The 17853-nt window shown below is 40.9% G+C and overlaps 1 protein-coding gene across 1 annotated transcript in view; it reads right to left on the bottom strand.

Moving 5' to 3' along the window:
* The window catches only part of TBC1D8B (TBC1 domain family member 8B), a 151285-nt gene that overhangs the window by 82353 nt on the left and 51079 nt on the right, over nt 1-17853 (bottom strand). The window contains exon 8 of the mRNA XM_030209579.1: nt 8132-8269. Coding sequence (XP_030065439.1) covers nt 8132-8269 — 138 coding nt within the window. The remainder of the gene's footprint in view (nt 1-8131; nt 8270-17853) is intronic.

The following is a 17853-nucleotide window of genomic DNA, read 5'->3' as shown; positions in this document are numbered from 1 at the left end:
TATCTACTGGGTACTTTTAACCCACACTGGCCACTATCAGAGACAGGATGCAAAGCTGAATGGATCCTGGTATGAATCAGTATAGCTTTTCTTACGCTCATAGGTTCATGTTCATTGCTTTGCTTTAAACAAAAAAAAGACATTTTTAGGTTTTTGGTAGGTGATCAGACACCAACTGTTAAAACAGTGGAAACAAATTATGAGCAGCTTTTTCAATAATAGGCCTATTTTAGCCTTTGCAAAATATCTACCTTGCAATTTATCTATCCTGCGGAATAAATTTAGCAGTATTCTTCCAAAACGGACTCTAGATTCTATTACTTATGTAAAATATGTTTTTTTACCTATGCATGAATCTTGCTTTTGTGTGCAAGTTTGAGTTTAATAGTATGAGGTGTGTAGGTATAAGAGTACTAAAATAAAAAGAAATATAAGCACCATACACTACAATGTATCTGATGTGTATTCCTATACATTTTATATTATGTCTTGTATTACACTACTACAATGCAGATGCTTAAGCATAAACGTTTAACTGTATGCAAGCTTGTGCCTTGGAATGACTTCCAATACCCGCATTACAGAGGGCAGAAGACAACAAGGTAATAATAGGAAGAGAACTATTTGCACTATATAGCATATACTTTTATATTTTTATATTGTGGCATGCTGAACTGCATTTTGGCACTAGAGGAGAGCATCAGCAAGCAAAGTGGGCTCAAGGGAATCACAGGAAATATAATACCCAAGAGCCCTGAACTAGCAAGAAGTCTATGTTTATTAATTTTAATACACCACTTAAACTAAAGTGTACAAAGTGGTTTACATCATAATAAAAACAATCTCTATATATAAAAGGCACCACCAACGTTCTAAATGAAGCCTCCAGCCGGAAGTGTGAAGGGGGAGAGATATCCGGTTTCCCCATGAGTGTCTGCCCCGCCCTCGCTCTCTCTGTAACACAAACAGTGAAGGAAAACACAGCAAAGCACGAAATCAAATGGCTCTCTCTGTAACAGTGAAGGACTCAGAGGGGGGAGGGGAGAGAGGGCAGAAGCCCTCACTATCTCTGTAACACAACACAGCAGGAAACACTGAAGGACTCGACTCCGAGGGGGGAGGGGACAGAGAGCAGAGGGGACAGCACACGGGAAGGGAGAGAGGGCAGAGGGCAGGGACACACACACTCCCACATGCACACAGAAGAAAACCTTGCTAGCCCCGTTTCATTTGCATCAGAAACGGGGCTTTTTTTACTAGTAAACAATAAGAAAGCCTATCTCAAAGAGCACATTCATCCCACCCATATCCCACCCTTACTAATTCATCCCACCCATACTAAGGGCCCTGTTTACTAAGCTGTGCTGTAGACATGCTAGCGTTTTTAGTGTGTGCCAACGCTATAGATACCCATGGGTGTCTCTAACGTTAGCACACTCTAAAAACGCTAGCGAACCTTAGTAAACAGGGTCCTAAATTATTAAAAATCAATTTAAAAAATAATTTTTTAAAATACAAACTACCAGTCACATTACCAAAGCTATTAGCATCTTCACTAGCGTATCCCTCAACTCTCCACTGGGAAAAGCTTGTTTATGAAGAAAAGATTTTTATCGAAATCTTGAACTTTTTACCATCCAGTTCTCCCCTAACCATCGCAGGCAACTCATTCCAATATTGAAGGGCTAATCAAAATAAGCCCCTCGTACAAATGCACTGACAGTCCTTGTGTGAATTCCCTTTGGAGATAGCCACTCTGGGAGATGTAGTGAGAAAGTAGCAGAGATTCAGAGCACAGGGTAAACATCTGGAAGCATTTAGCAATCTGCTGGTGAATGAAAAAAAAATCTCAGACTGTTTGTTGAGAATGACAAGAAAACAGCTATGAAGAAAATCCACAAGCCAGTCCACAGTTAAAAACAAAGATGGAACGCAGTAAATACAGTTCTCAGACCTCTGAAGGAAAGCAGAAACAGGCTATAAAGAATGGTGTTGCAATACCAAAGAATTAAGGAACTCTCAGTTTTGGGAAACAGATAAGAGGGTTATATGTTTGATGTGCGAGGTCCTGAATAGAAGTCATAAGGAAGCATTCACCTGGTAGTTTAACATACCCGGGCACAAAGTCATGCTGTGAAACAGACAGATAAGCTGGGCAAATCACTGCAGTGCCATTGGAAACATTGCCTGGTTTGAAGTTGTATCACTACTACTACTTAACATTTCTAAAGCGCTACTAGGGTTACGCAGCGCTGTACAAATTAACAGAGGGACGGTCCCTGCTCAAGGAGCTTACAATCTAAGAGACAAGTGAACGGACAGTCCGATAGGGGCGGTCAAATTGGGGCAGTCTGGATTTACTGAACGGTAAGAGTTAGGTGCCGAATGCAGCATTGAAGAGGTGGGTTTTAAGCAAAGACTTGAAGATGGGCAGGGAGGGGGCTTGGCGTAACAGGGTTGTGTGTGGGCTGGGAATATTACTGAGCACTGGTCCAAGGAAAATAACTTCCTGATTAAAATATCATTTAAGCTAAGGTCTGACAAATGCAGCAACAGGCAAAAAAAGTTGCAAATGAGAAACTATAAGCCTATTGTAGAAGTTATGGCATACAAAAGCCCATAGACTTTAGCCTGTGTCACTGAGGGTAACTGTACTTTGGATTAAGTTTTTAAAGTAACTTGTTAACTAGGAGCCCATAATGACACATCCACTTATAGCTGTAAATCAGGGGATCTCAACCCAGTCCTGTTCTATTGACAAAATTAAAAATTGGACCAGCTATCATTTGTTAAAATTAAATCCAGCAAAAAAATTAAGGTCACTGTTTACTAAGCCGCTCTGTAGGTGCGCTAGTGTGTTTAGTGTGCGCTAACGCTAGAGACACCCATATATTCCTATGGGTGTCTAGCGTTAGCGTGCGCTAAAAACACTAACGCACCTTAGTAAACAGGGTCCTAAGCTTTTATGGTTCAGTAAGTCTCACCTACCTACTTTTTTGAAAGTTTGTCTGAATAATAATGATTGTTTAAAAACAGGATAGGGATCAAGGATCAGGGATAGGGGGTGGGGTTTGATAAAATGCCTTTCTGTGGTTACAATCAAAGCGGTTTACATAGTGGACACTTATTTTGTACCTGGAGCAATAGAGGGTTAAGAGACTTGGCCAGAGTTACAAGGAGCTGCAGTGGGAATCAAACCCAGCTCCCCTGGTTCTCAGGCCACTGCACTAACCAATAGGCTACTCCTCCACTACTTCCAAGGTACTGGTTATTATACTGGATTCTACTTTTATCATTTGAACCTCAAATAAATAACTTAGTTACAAAGCTTTTTTTTTTTTTTTTTTTAAAGATGAAGCAACTAAAATCCGTTCGCCCCTATTTTTTTGAAAATTGTTTTGCTCAGCAGGTCCAAATCAACAATTTTATCACAATTAGATTACTGAAGTTCTCTGTATAGTGGAATTTTACAAAAATTCAGCTTTTTCAAAATACAGCAGCTAGACTGATTTTTAAGAAGAGAAAGTTTGATTGTGTCCCTGCTTTTGACTAAGCTTCTTTGGCTTCCCTTCCAGGTACAAGATACTTTTAAATTAAAGTTTGTTAAAAAAAAAATAACAGGCTAAAGGGTATGGCTCAGACAGTTGATCTGCTCTGGTTGTTTTCCCTCCGGTAGAAATCCCTCTAGGGAGAGGGATCATTATTCCTTGTTTTTCAAGTCAGTTTGTTTTAACATATTAGAAAAAAATTTTTGATTTGGTTTTATTTTGTTTGTTGAATTTAAAATATATGTGACCAAAACTTTAATGTTCAAACTGATGATATAAGAAAGAGACTGGAACAATATTGTTAAAGTTCAATCTGAAGTGGAAAAAATATCTTCCATGCAGCGGTCTCTACAGCAGGTCCAAACTACGGAAACCTCTAAATGAAAGACGTTCTTGCTACAGATATGAAGTTAGAAAAAATTAAAAACCACATTAGAAGTATAAATCTAAGATTTGTTAACTTTCCTAAAGATAGAGTCTCGCCAAAAGAAATGGCTGAACAATATTTTATGGAAGTTCTACAGGTGATTTGAGAAGAGATACTGCAGTTCTATAGAGCTTATCATCTTCTATTTAAGAAAAAGGAGAGGCCAGGTGAAGACCACATTACTGTGGATTCTTTGGAACTTACTCACGAAGCCGATACTTATTCTGGTCAATTATGTGCTACTTTGATTATGGTTTTGGATAACAATAGTGGCAGATAGAATCTTGAAGTGTTATTTTAAATGTAGGCTTAATACTTTTCAGGGGAAAAGTATCTTTACCAAAAGTTTCCTTGCAAATGTATTAACTGCCAACCTATTAAGTATGCTTTTTGGGACCTGACACATCTTGACATCTTTTCTAGCTGCTAAATGACTTGGAGTGGAGTGAGGGGTACTAGAGAAATTATTTGGCTACGCCTTTTGTGTACCTGCATGAACTTTTTTTCTGTTTATTTCTTTTTTTTCCTTTTCTTTTCTTAATGGCTATCAGATTTCCCTATTTGTGGATTTGAACTGTAAGAGTAAATGGTAATGGGAAGTTGGATTTCTTGTTAATATTTCCAGTGATTCTCTGTATTTTTTTCTTCCATGTATCAGCTTTTCTGTTCAAGTTTTATTTAATTGATTGTATTTTAAAAAATTCTTATAAATAAAAAAAAATCAAGGGCCCTATTTACTAAGACGCACTAGCGGTTTTAGCATGTGCCTAAAATTATTGCACGCTAAATGCTAGACACCCCTATATTCCTATGGGTGTCTTTAGCGTTTAGTGCACGCCCTTAGTATTGCTTAGTAAACAGAGCCCTAAGAAGAAAAAATATATAAAATATGTACTATATGTTTTATTGTATTTTTTATTAAAGGATATCATAGATCTATGTTTTATGCTATTATGAATTGTACAGTCGGTCAGTGAAGAAATGTTGGAGTACAGTAAAAGTACTCCATGTTCCTCACTGAAGGTCGTATAAGGAGAGGATCTGCTCAGAAATGAAATTAGATAATCATGTAGAAGTTATGTAAATAATAGGGATGTGTCTTACATAAAATACTTGGCACACAGTATAGCCCTATCATACAGGTACAACTAGTTTTGGGCAGCATTTGTTTTCCTCTAAAAGTTGTGAAGCTGTACATGACCTCTTCAAGTTACCTCCTGATCAAATTCTGTTACCACTAATGTCTGGCTTGTATCATTTTATGTGCCTTCTGCCAAAATAGGTAGTGCTAAAGTGCATCACTCATTAGTGAGGGGCGGTTAACAAGATTTGCATGTATGTTACTAAATACTATTTCCCCCCTGTTTACTAAGCTGCGCTTGCGGCTGCCACATGGTAAAGCCGAAACAGCCTATTCAAAGTGGCATTAGTGCACGGTAGCCACTAGTGTGGCTTGATAAAAAGAGGGGGGTATCAAACATATAAACGGCGAGTGACCGTACTCACTGCAAATGCGCAGTAGAGACTTCCCTCTCTGTCCCGCCCCCGCGTCAATACGTGATGACGGGGGGGGGGGCGGGACAGAGAGGGAAACTGCGCCGCCGAGGTTGCTACCGCTCCCCCCCCACACTCGGAGTCGCCGCCGCCACCCCTCCACCCGGCCCGGGCCCTCTCATCCCTTCTGAACTTACAGATCCATTCGCCGAACGCAGCAACGCACATCAGCTGAGCTGCAGTGAGCCCTTCCTTCTTTGCCTGTGGCCCCGCCCTCCTGTGACGTAACGTCAGCGAGGGCGGGACACACACAGGCAGAGAAGGAAGGGGCAGCTCAGCTGATGTGCGTTGCTGCGTTCGGCGAATGGATCTGTAAGTTCAGAAGTGAAGAGAGAGCCCGGACCAGGTGGAGGGGTGGCGGCGGCGATGACGACTTCGAGGGGGGGGAGCGGTGGCGACTTCGCGGGGGGGAGGGGAGCGGTGGTGACCGCGGGGGGAGGAAAACCTCTATACCAGCCCGTTTTTACGGGCTCAACGGCTAGTATAAGGTATAACACAAAGCTTATGGTTCAGACAAAGAATCTGATTGCTGAATCTGTCTCTTAGCACTGACATAATAAACACTTTCTTATAATGCCATGGGATCTGGTTATGTAACTTTCTACAAGTGTTAGTGAATAGGAATCTGGAGGCTTTGAATTGGACTGTTTTGGATTGCCCAGAAATACTGGTTATAACTGTAGTAAGAAGAATTTTTCTTCTTACTACAGTTGTCAAAACATATGTGGATTGTGAAAAATTGCAGGAAGACCTTAGAGAACTGGAAGACTGGGCATCCAAAGGGCTGATGAATTTAATGTGGACAAATGCAAAGTGAGGCACATTGGGAAGAATAATCCAAATCATAGTTACGTGATGCTAGGGTCCACCTCAGGAGTCAGCACCCAAGAAAGAGATTTAGGTGTTGTTGTAGACAGTACGCTGAAATCTTCTGCCCAGTCTGCGGCGGCAGCCAAAAAAGCAAGCCAGAATGCTAGGCGTTATTAGGAAAGGGATGCACAATAAGACCAAGAACAATACAATGCCTCTGTATCACTCCATGGTGCAACTTCACCTTGAGTATTGCATTCACTTCTGTCGCCGTCTCACAAAAAGATATAACGGAATTAGAAAAGGTTCAAAGAAGACTGACCAAAATGATAAAGGGGATGAACTTCCATCATATGGGGAAAGACTAAAGAGGTTAGGGATCTTCAGCTTGGAAAAGAGATGGCTGATGGGTGATATGATTGAGATCTATAAAATTCTGAGTGGTGTAGAACAGGTAAAAGTGAATCGATTTTTCACTCTTTCAAAAAGTACTAAGACCAGAGGATACTCAATGAAATTACATGGAAACACTTTAAAAACAAATAGGAAATTTTTTTCATTCAAAGAATAGTTAAGCTTTGCAACTCGCTGCCAGATATGGTAAAAGCAGTTAGCGTACTTGGGTTTAAAAAAGGTTTGGACAAGTTTCTGGAAGAAAAGTCCATAGTCTGTTATTGAGATGGACATGGGGGAAGCCACTACTTCCCCTGGGATTGGTAGCATGCGCTTTTAATTGCTTTGTAAATCGTTTTATTTGTTAAAAAAAAGCGATTCATCAAGTTTTAATAAACAAACATGGAATGTTGCTACTAACTGTGTTTCTGCCAGGTACTTGTGACCTGGATTGGCCGCTGTTGAAAACAGGATACTGAACTAGAAGGACCATTGGTCTGACCCAGTATGGCTATTCTTATGTTATGTGCTTTGTATGGCTGGGTTTTCTCTGTGATCCCTTCAGTGCCTCTTGATATCTTATTTTCTCCTGTTAGTAAAGCAAATATAGTATTACAGAAACTTTGAAGGTAATTTATTTAACTGAATAATTTGGCCAAATATTTCAGCTTGCACTTCTGTTACGTCCATCTCACAGCTGGGAATTTATTCTTTTCTCATCTCTGTTTCACTCTCATGGTTGGTTTCGGCATACCCTTTTTTCCAGTTTGAAAGATGCTCGAGCCCCTTCTGGGTGATGCCCTTCTTTCCTGGTTGAGGGGCTCCTGGGTCTGCTTCCTCAATCCTGGTTGAGGAGCTCCCAGTTCTGTCCCATCATTATCTATGTTCATTTTGTAAGCCACCTTGTGATGTAAATTAGGTTATAAAATATGAAATTGAAAACGAGGTTCTCAGAGCAGCAATGAGCAAAACAGTAGATTTCTTTGCTATATTCATTTACATGACATGATGCCAAACTCAGGTACGTCACCATCAGACAACAGTTGTTTGGTCCTTTTTACCACTGACACACAGATATGGCAAAAGTCGCAAGTACAAGTCTTGAAGAATGAGCTTTTTCACAACTCACTCCTATTTTAAGGTATAACTTTTCATGCTAGTAATACATATAAAACCAATCGAATATTTGTACCTAAAAAAACAGATGAATAAATTTCAAAGCTAGATTAACTTAGCTCAAGACTTAATAAAATTACAAAATCCCTCTATGGGAGTGTTTCATAAATTATAAAAGAAATCAGATAACGTTATGAGAAACAAAAATGGAATTCTAAATTCTGTTTTGAAGGCACTGATAATTTAATTTTTTTGTAGGATACAGAAGTTTGGAAAATCTTACCATTTTAGGATCAAGGTTTTCTGCATCTTGAGAATGAAAGACAGTCATAAAAGCTTCAGTGCTCACTGTTCTGTTTCCTTTCTGGCTAGCTATCGATTGCCCCTCAGTATTGTCTGTAGTATTATCAGAATCAACAGCCTACAAAATATATACAGAGAATTTGAAACAACACTCAGCAATGTCTATCGACACATGCACAAGGTACTGTTGTACAATGTATTTCAATTAATTTTAATACAGTATAATTATTTATTCTCCAGAGAAACAACTTCTTATACAACATCTATGACGCCATATTTGTGTAAAGAACTCTACATTTTGAAAGTGCTAGGCTTCTACAATTATGTTGCAAACCACCTGGATGGTTTGCCCTTGAGCAGTATACCAAATAAACAGAAACTTGAAATTACATTATATCGACTGGCAGACACACAAGTTTTTTTTCCCTAGCTGGGTAGTGTGCGCCAATCCCAAACCTACTGCAGGACGCCTGAGCGTGCCCTGTAGTAGTGTTTTTTAACCTGCAGTAAACACGTTAGTGCTTAGCGCAGCTTAGTAAAAGGACCCCATAATGTTTTATTATCTTATGTATGTTTTATTGTATACCATGTGGAACAGTAAATATTTGTGGTCTATAAATATTTTAAATAAATAATAAATAAATTGCTAAACTTTATGACCACATTCATTTCTTCATTATGGATAGCATCCTACTTTTCTAATACTGGTTTTACATTCTATAAAAATCTAAGCTGACAAGTTGGCGGATTGAACAGACATGAGGCAGGTAGCTCCTCGGTCTGCTCTTGTATTGTAGGGTCATCATGGTGGCACAAGGAAGAGCTGTACCTAACCAGCAGAATCAGCTTACTCCCCGAGTTTGACCCAGAAGACGGAGGGCTTTATGCTTCCCTTGGTGAATCAGAGATCTCAGGAGCTGAAGCATGCTGGAGTGACCGTTTCAAGCGTTAATTGACACTATGTTAAGCCCCGAAAACCGTACGACTCCCAGTCAACCCGAAAGAATTCCTCTGGAATCAGCGTCAGCAGGAGGGTTGGATGACAATGGAGCTGCCATTCCTATTTCTGGAGTTGGGATGCCATTAGACAAACTTTCTGGTGATAAGATATCGGAATGAGAGCAGCCAGGCGGAGTCTGCTGTGGGGGCAGTAGGTGGTCCCAAGTGTGGCATCGGGGGATACCATGGAGCTGGTATCAGGAACCTCCCTCGTTTGAAGAGGAAAATTTGAGACCATTACTTTGGAGGAAGTATGGGAAGCAGTATGTGACTTGGAAAGTACCTTGATGAATCATTTGGACTCTGTTCTGCCTATTCCTGAGCAAATACACACTTACATTAAGCAGTGTGGGGATTAGAAATTAGTAGGGGAAATGTAATCTACTCAGGAGACTTATGAAGGACAATATGAATATCCATCAAAAATTGGAAGACTTGGAGAATTATGATCGAAGATTAAATTTAAGATTTTTAAAACTTTCCCAAATCTCCAATTCTTTCTTCTTTGGAGATGACTAAGAAATATCTAAAAGAGATATTGAAGATCCCCACTGAAAATTTACCACAGATTACAAAAGCTTTTCATATTGACTCAGGAATGTCAGGATTTAAAGGTGTTAAGGGGTCAAAGAACAGAAGCCAGTTTTGATTTTACAGACTTTTGAGAGACATTCTCTTCTAAACTCTCTTTCCCCATATTCTCTCCCACTCAAAAATCTACCCACAGATAAAATTGCAATACCCTAACGCTCTCTTGCTATTATTCGATCACCCTATCATTCCCCCTATGTCACATCCCATAGTCTCTACACCCCAAAGATGATTGACTTGACTTTATCTTCCATAACTCTTCACAATGTAACCCATAATCGCAATGTAACAAACTGTATTTCCATAATTCATAATGTATTGTAAGCCACACTGAGCCCGCAAATAGGTGGGAAAATGTGGGATACAAATGTAATAAATAAATAAAAACTCTGATCCTGTGGCAACCAAGGCAACTTTAATAGTCTCCTTTGCTCAGTCTGCGGCAGTGGCCAAAAAAGCAAACAGGATGCTAGGAATTATTAGGAAAGGGATGTAAAATAAGACCAAGAATATTATAATGCCTCTGTATCATTCCATGATGCAACCTCACTTTGAGTATTGTGTTCAGTTCTGGTCGCCGTATCTCTAAAAAGATATCGTGGAATTAGAAAAGGTTCAAAGAAAAGCGACCAAAAATGATAAAGGGCTGGAACTCCTCTCATATGAGGAAACACTAAAGAGGTTAGAACTCTTCAGCTTGGAAAAGAGACAGCTGAGGGGGAATATGATTGAAATCTACGAAATCTTGAGTGGTATAGAACAGGAAGAAGTGAATCAATTTTTCACTCTTTCAAAAAGTACAAAAACCAGGGGCCACTCAATGAAATTACATGGATGACAATGGACTTGCCAATTCAAATGGGAGCAAATATTTTTTCACTCAAAGAACAGTTAAGCTCTGGAACTTGCTGCTGGAGGATGTGGTTAACAGAAGTTAGCATATTTGGGTTTTAAAAAAGGTTTGGACAAGTTCCTGGAGGAAAAGTCCATAGTCTGTTATTGAGATGGGGGAAGCCACTGCATGCCCCAGGATTGGTAGCATGGAATGTTGCTACTAATTAGGTTTCTGCCAAGTACTTGTGACCTGGATTGGCTACTGTTGGAAGCAGGATACTGGGTTAGATGGACCATTGGTCTGACCCAGTATGGCTATTTTTATGTTCTCATGTTAATATGATCAGAAATGGATTCTACGTTTATATTTTCGGTTTAAAGGTGTTGAATTTCTGGGTCAAACTGTATTAATATTTCCTGATCTTTGCAGAGCCACCCAGATGCGACACAGCTTATTATTTTAGCACTTAGGTCTCAACTGGTGGCTTTGGGAGGGAGTTTTTTTTCCTTCATTTTCCATGTAAATGCATAGTTAATTTTTCTGATAAGACTTGTGTTTTCCTAGACTTGGAACATTTGAAGAATTTCCTAACATCTAGGCACCCTCCAGCTCCACTGACTAAATCTACTCCCTCTAATGTTTATGTTTGAACTGAGTAATGTAAAGTGGTCTATAAATTGTTTATTTTCAGTTATAAAATAGTAACATAGTAAATGACGGCAGACAAAGACCTGTACAATCCATCCAGTCTGCCCAACAAGGTAAACTCATTTATTTTCTTTATTAATTAAATATAGCTTAGGGTATATTGTTTCCTTTATTTCAGTGCCCTACCTCATGAGTAACTGAATTCTGTGATCTTGCCCCCTCTTCTACTTTTGATTTCTTATTTGGGGGTTTTGAGATAGGCTCGAAATGTATCATTTCCTGGATCGTTTTCCATTAAAATTTCAAATGTATTATCTTTATCAATTGTTATGCTTGTGTTTTATATAATTTCAATCTACTATAATAAAACTCACCCTCAACGTTCTGAGGACACTGACGTCAGCGAAGCCAAGCCCTGACTTCCTTCAAAAAGGTTCGAAGGTTCGTGGTGGTGAAGCCACCAAAATCGCTGCGGGCCCCGCCCTCGAGGGCAGAGCAATGGCAGAACAACGAAGGGGTTGGGAGGCAGGGGGGCGTGAGAAATCGCTCTGGGCCCCGCCCTCAAGTCAAACGTCATGACATTGAGGGCGGAGCAATGGCAGAACAACGAAGGGGTTGGCCAGGGAGGGAGTGGGGGGGGGGGGTGTTGGCGACAAAAACCTTGTTAGCGCCCGTTTCATCTGCTCTGAAACGGGCCTCTTTTATTAGTAAAAAATAAAAATATACAAAATAATAAAAAATGTAAACTGTTCCAAAATTCTATAAAAATATTTACTTAGAATTTTTGTTGAGAAATCTACAGCTTAAGCTACCAACAAAGAAATCATTAAATATAGCACAGTGAGAAATGTTCTGATGAATACAAGTTCATTTTCTCTCATAACAAGGAGCCCTTTTACTCAAATGCGTTAAAATTTGCAGTTACCACGGCTTAATGCAGATTATACCACACAGTAGCTGCAAATTTAACATGACAGCTATTAGGTTTGGGGGCTTTCCCACTATTTTTTATTCCAGGTTGTGCGTTATCATTCAGATTAATGTACGGTACCTGCTTCCGGTTAATGCGGAAACACATAGCACCTCCTATTTAGGCAATGGTAAGTAGTCCTGCGTTAACTCTGCATTAGGGAGTTAACTTACAGTATGTGCAGCATGTTAGCTGCCAAACTCCTTCCATGCCCACTCTCCACCCATGCCAAGCCCTTTGAAATAAAATCACCTGTGTGCCAACTGCAAAAATAGTGCAAACCCTCTTGATGAAGCTCTGCATTAGCAGTTAATGAAGAATAAACTGGCCATTAAGTGCATAACACGATTTTGTAAAGGGCCCCATCAAGACCTTTGCAGTAATACCGCTTCCAAATATGGTAAGCAAGGGGACTGGGTCTGGTGGGGTGGGGGAGCCCAAGGGGTGGTTTTGTGTGCTTCTATTGGGGGGGGGGGGGGGGGGGTCGGAGAGGCTGCATGGCCTCCCAAGGATTTTCTGTGCTGCCAGTTTAGTCAAGGTCCATATTGGGGGGGGGGGGGGGGGGAGGGCAGAGTCATATGCTGCCAGTTGAGTTAGGAAAGCCATCATAATGGTGGAACCACCTACTGTGGGGGGGTGGGGAGCTGCAGATGATTTGATTGAGGCGCACTGCACAGAAAGAAACTATTTTAGAAACCTATTCCCATGTCTGTGTGTGAGAGAAAGCCATGTTTTTCCCTCCACATCCAACTTTCTAAAATAAATCTCTGCTCCCTCTGGACATGGAGGATTTGAGACATTGATGGGAACCAAAAAAAAATCAAACTATGTGGAAGTTAGGAAATCGCCTAAGTAATACCAAATTACCTGTTTTTGACTTGCAGATATATATACATGTATCCTAGTTTGTAACTTTATTAGTCCAGTAAGTTAGGCAGGTGCCCAGGCAGCTGCCTAGACATAGCATTGTTTTCCTATGTTATTACATTATTTTAGCTAATGTTAGTAGACTACATACTTTTTGCTAAAATCTGAACTGCATTCTAAGCTAAGAGAGTAAAAGCCTGATGCCTTACATTCCTTCCCATCTGAAAAGGAGAGAGGCTTCAGCCAGAAACCAGTTTTCCTCTGATAAGGAAAGACGCATCAGCCAGAAACCAGTTCTTCCCTACATGGTCAGGGAAACCTACATGGTCAGGGATTTCCCTATTGGCTGATAGCCAGCCTGGGGTGGTCAGGGCTGAGGTATATCCTTGAGTGCCTTTGTCTATTTTGGCGCCCCTTTTCTCTTAGCTCATTTTACCCCCACCACCTTCTCTCCTTGACTCTTCACCTCCTTTGTTGGGACTGCTGGCCTTTTTTCATGCAAATGAAGCTCTACAGCTAGGTAGAGCTCCGAAGACAAGACAGGAAGAATTTTGGATGCTGTTTCTGTATGTTCCTGGTTTGTGACTTGTATGCTGTATTCCTGAACCCTGTGAGATACATCAATCTACAGTATGCAAATAAAAGATAAGTTCTTTTATCTATATTAAATGTCTTGAGTGTTATCTGCACATGTCTCTGGGAAACTTAAAGAACTGTAATAGCCGTAGAGAGACAGTATAAACTGCAAGCAGTAAAGAGCTTACAGTGGGCTGCCTCATGACCCAGATTGGGAAGGCAGAATAGGCTGTAGCTGAAAGCTTGTAGTAGAAGCTGTCTAGCTGGCATGCCGTAGAGGCTGTGGGTTAGTTGCACACAGAGCTCACGGTACAGGCGGCTGCCTAGCGGCTCACATCAGACATGTAGCCCTACTCCTTTTTTTTTTTTGCATTTGGCAGGGCCTCTTGTAAAACACTATGCGAATTCAACACATCCTAACTTGGAAGTCTGAATTCCCCCTCTGTATTTCCTTTCTAAAATTTGCCTCTGTTTTTGTTTTCTTGGTGGAACCAAAAGTTAAAACAGAGCCAGTGCCTGCTAGGCTGAGGACAAAAACCCTTCAAACACCTGCTTACAGTCCCTGTAATAGACTCTCATAAGCTGCTTTGCAGGCATGAAAGGAAAGCTGCTTTACTCTGTACAAACCTGCTGTGACTTTGTAAACTTCCTCTAGTTGTAAAGAATCAGTGTAATACTCAAGAAAGTCTTTTATCAGATAGACTTGAGGAAAGCAGATTGATGAATGTGCAAGATTGATGAATGTGCAAGAAAGATACAGAAAATAAAAAATTCTACTTGGACAAGCAGGACATAATCAGTCACACAAGTGATGTCATCTGGTTAAACTTGCTCTCCCAGTGCCCAGAAAGTCTGGAAACGGGCATATGCAATTGCTTCATCCTTTGTTAATTTTAGTCCTCCCTCTCAAACTGCATTCCTTAAAAAGAAAGCAAAGATCAAGGTTGCACTTCATTTGGTGACCTAGGCTTCTTCCCCCTGTGCAGACAACCAGAATATCCTACAATGAGTCACTATGTTCTTTTAAACATAGACTTGAAAAGTGCCATGTACCTTGTCCCTATAGCAAAGGCGAGTCCAGAGAAGAAAAGAGCCTCCTACAACTGCTTTTAGGTTTCTTAACAGGTCTCACCACATGCCAGCCTACTCTGTGTGCTCATGGAGCACAAAGTAAAGTAGGCTGATCCCCATGTGCACCTTATACCAATGCAGAAATTATCTAGGTTCCATCCTATTTTCAAGGGCGAAAGCTATCAAGGTTTTTTTCTTTTGAAGGATATAGCCTGGAAGTATTTGTATTAGTCTCTCTCTTGGACACTTACCATCAGAGATAGTTACATTTTGAAGATTATTGAATTATGACTCTCTTACCAAGGAAGAGCAGCTATAGCACCTCCAGCCTACAAAGCATCAGTTTCTTTCTATGCCCTTCACCTCTTATGTTTAGAAGCCTGGGGGAAACAACTGGCTACCAGTCTAAGGAAGAATCTATAAGATGGCTTCCTCTATCCACCTAGAATTGCACAGAAGCCACCACACCTAGAATTGCACAGAAGCCACCACATGATACTGCTTCAACCTACACTCTGTCATAGATGAAACCCTGACTTTTGCTATTTTCCTTAAAACTTTACATTAACAGCTTTGTATGCATCATCTGCTAGCATAACAAAGGCTCAAACCCATCTTTGGCTTTAATGATTCAGCAACAAGTCTTCAGACTCTGGACCCAGGGGTCATGATTGACATTCCTGTAATATTCTGTATTCTATATCTACATTACTTACCTTTTAAGTCATCGTATATCTTAATTTGGGTCATTTCTAAGTACGCGCTCAACTTTACACATCCCAGTATATGTTCTGTCAGGCTTCCAAGGCAGAATCACCTCTTGTTTTATACAAGGCCTAAATCATCAATCTAAACCAGCAAGGAACCACCTCTGTATCCTACTGCCTTCAGCTGATACTTTATTCTTTCCACCACATTTCTCTGATGCTCCTTCTTCCTTTATGACCATCACTTAAGCCTAAATAAAATTTCTGGGCCCTACACTCAGATTTGCTCGAAGTCAATATAGTTTATCAGAAACATCCTGCAACTTTTACTTGAAACAGTCTTCAATTTTTTTTTACTTCAATGCAGAGGTAATGCAGTGTGCAGAACAGGAAAAAGATCTAAGGCCTCTTCTTCGCACCAGATGGTAAGTCTCTTCCATTTAACCACATAAGCCTCCAAGTGGACACTCTTCTGGAAGCCAAAAGAACTCAAGACACACTATCCATAAGTTGAAAGAACCCACTACTACCCTCTCAACATCCAAGCTGTGAGGGCTAGGGACTTAAGGTCAAGATTTAGCAGGGATCCCCAATCCTGAGCCTTCAATATCATAAAACATTCCAGTCCCCATGGATCTCTGGAGGACAGTTCAAGAAGGAGAAAACCAAATCTGCATCATCCAGTAGGTGGCCAATAGAATCATGGTCCCTCAATCATTATAAAAGGTACTGGAGGATACATGTACAGAAATCCCCCCTCCCCCAAAATGAATGAGGAAGACATCCAAGGCTGGTAGTTGTATGATCCTAGTCTGGAGCAGAATTGCAGAACTTTCTTGTTGTATGGAGTGGCAAAAAGATCTATCAAGGGGGTATCTCACTCTCGAGAGATCTTCTGGACCACACCCTTATCCAGAGACCACTTGTGAGGTTAAAAAATCTGACAGTCTGTTTGCAGACATGTGGCTCTGAGTGACCTCCCCCTGTGAAATGGCCTGACACAGGAGGTACAAATCTATCCCTCCTTGATTACTGATGTAATACATTGCAACCTGGTGGTCAGCCTGAAAAGCAAAGACACTTATCTGTAGTTGGTGTTCTCCGAGGACAGCAGACTGCTTATTCTCATGTGAGTGGTGATGTCCGACGGAACATGAGCCGGTGCCTTCTGTCTGACTTTGAGCACAAGTTCCCTAGTCCGGTGAAAAAAATAAAGATTACAACCAAAAACAACTCCTAGAGGAGGTGGGAGAGTATGTGAGAATAAGCAGCCTACTGTCCTCAGAGAACACCAGCTACAGGTAAGTATCTTTGCTTTTTCAGAGGACAAGCAGGCTGCATTATTCCCATGTGGGAATCCCTAGCTACCAGGCTTGCCGAAAACAAGAAAGCTAGGATAATGGAATCTCAAAACATAGACTAAAATCTCAATCAACCTGAAACTATACATATACTAGATGTAGGTGCAGCCTGGAAAGGAATAAAACAAGGTCTAGGAACGTGGAGTTGGATTCTAGACACCGAACAAATTCTGCAGAACTGCCTGTCCAAACCACATGTCACATCAGGTGTCCTGATCCAAACAGTAGTGGGATGTAATGTGTGAACTGAAGACCACATTGCAGCCTTCCAAATCTCCTCTATGGAGGTGGATCTCAGGTGGGTAACCGATGCAGCCATGGCTCTAACATTGTGACCCGTGACATGTCCCTCAAAAAGTCAGCCCTACCTGGGATTAGCAAAGGAGATGCAGTCTGCTATCCAACTTGAAAGTGTGCATTTGACGACAGCCATCCCCAACATGTTGGGGTCAAAAGAAACGAAAAGCTGGGTGGACCGTCTATGGGCTTTAGTCCACTCCAGATAGAAGACTAAGGCTCACTTACAGTCTACAGTATGTAGTATACTTTCGCCATGATGAGCATGAGGTGTGGGGAAAAACGTTGGAAGAACATTTGACTGGTTAAGATGGAACTCCGACACGACCGTAGGAGGGAACTTTGGTGGGTGCAGAGCAATACTCCGTTGCGATAAAATTTAATATATGGTAGATGAGCTATTAGGGCTTGGAGCTCACTGTCTCTGCGAGCCGACATGACCACCACCAGAAATACAACTTTCTAGGTCAACAGCTTGAGATGGCTATCCAGAGGCTCAAAAGGAGCTTTCATCAGTTGGTGAGGACTATGTTGAGATCCCATGACACAACTGGAGGCTTGGGAGGGGGCTTTGTCAACAAATCTCTCATGAAGGGAACTAAAGGTTGTGCAGAGATGGACTCACCTCCTACATGCTGATAAGCACTAACTACACTAAGATGAACTTGGATTCCAGCAAAGCCTTTAATAAAGTCCCTCACAGTAGACTCATGAATAAGCTGAGAGGGCTCAACTTAGGACCAAAAGTGGTGAACTGAATAGGAAACTGGTTGACCGACA

The sequence above is a fragment of the Microcaecilia unicolor genome, chromosome 7 (assembly GCF_901765095.1).
Source record: "Microcaecilia unicolor chromosome 7, aMicUni1.1, whole genome shotgun sequence".
Taxonomy (NCBI): Eukaryota; Metazoa; Chordata; class Amphibia; order Gymnophiona; family Siphonopidae; genus Microcaecilia; species Microcaecilia unicolor.
This window is presented reverse-complemented; position numbering and strand designations above follow the sequence as displayed.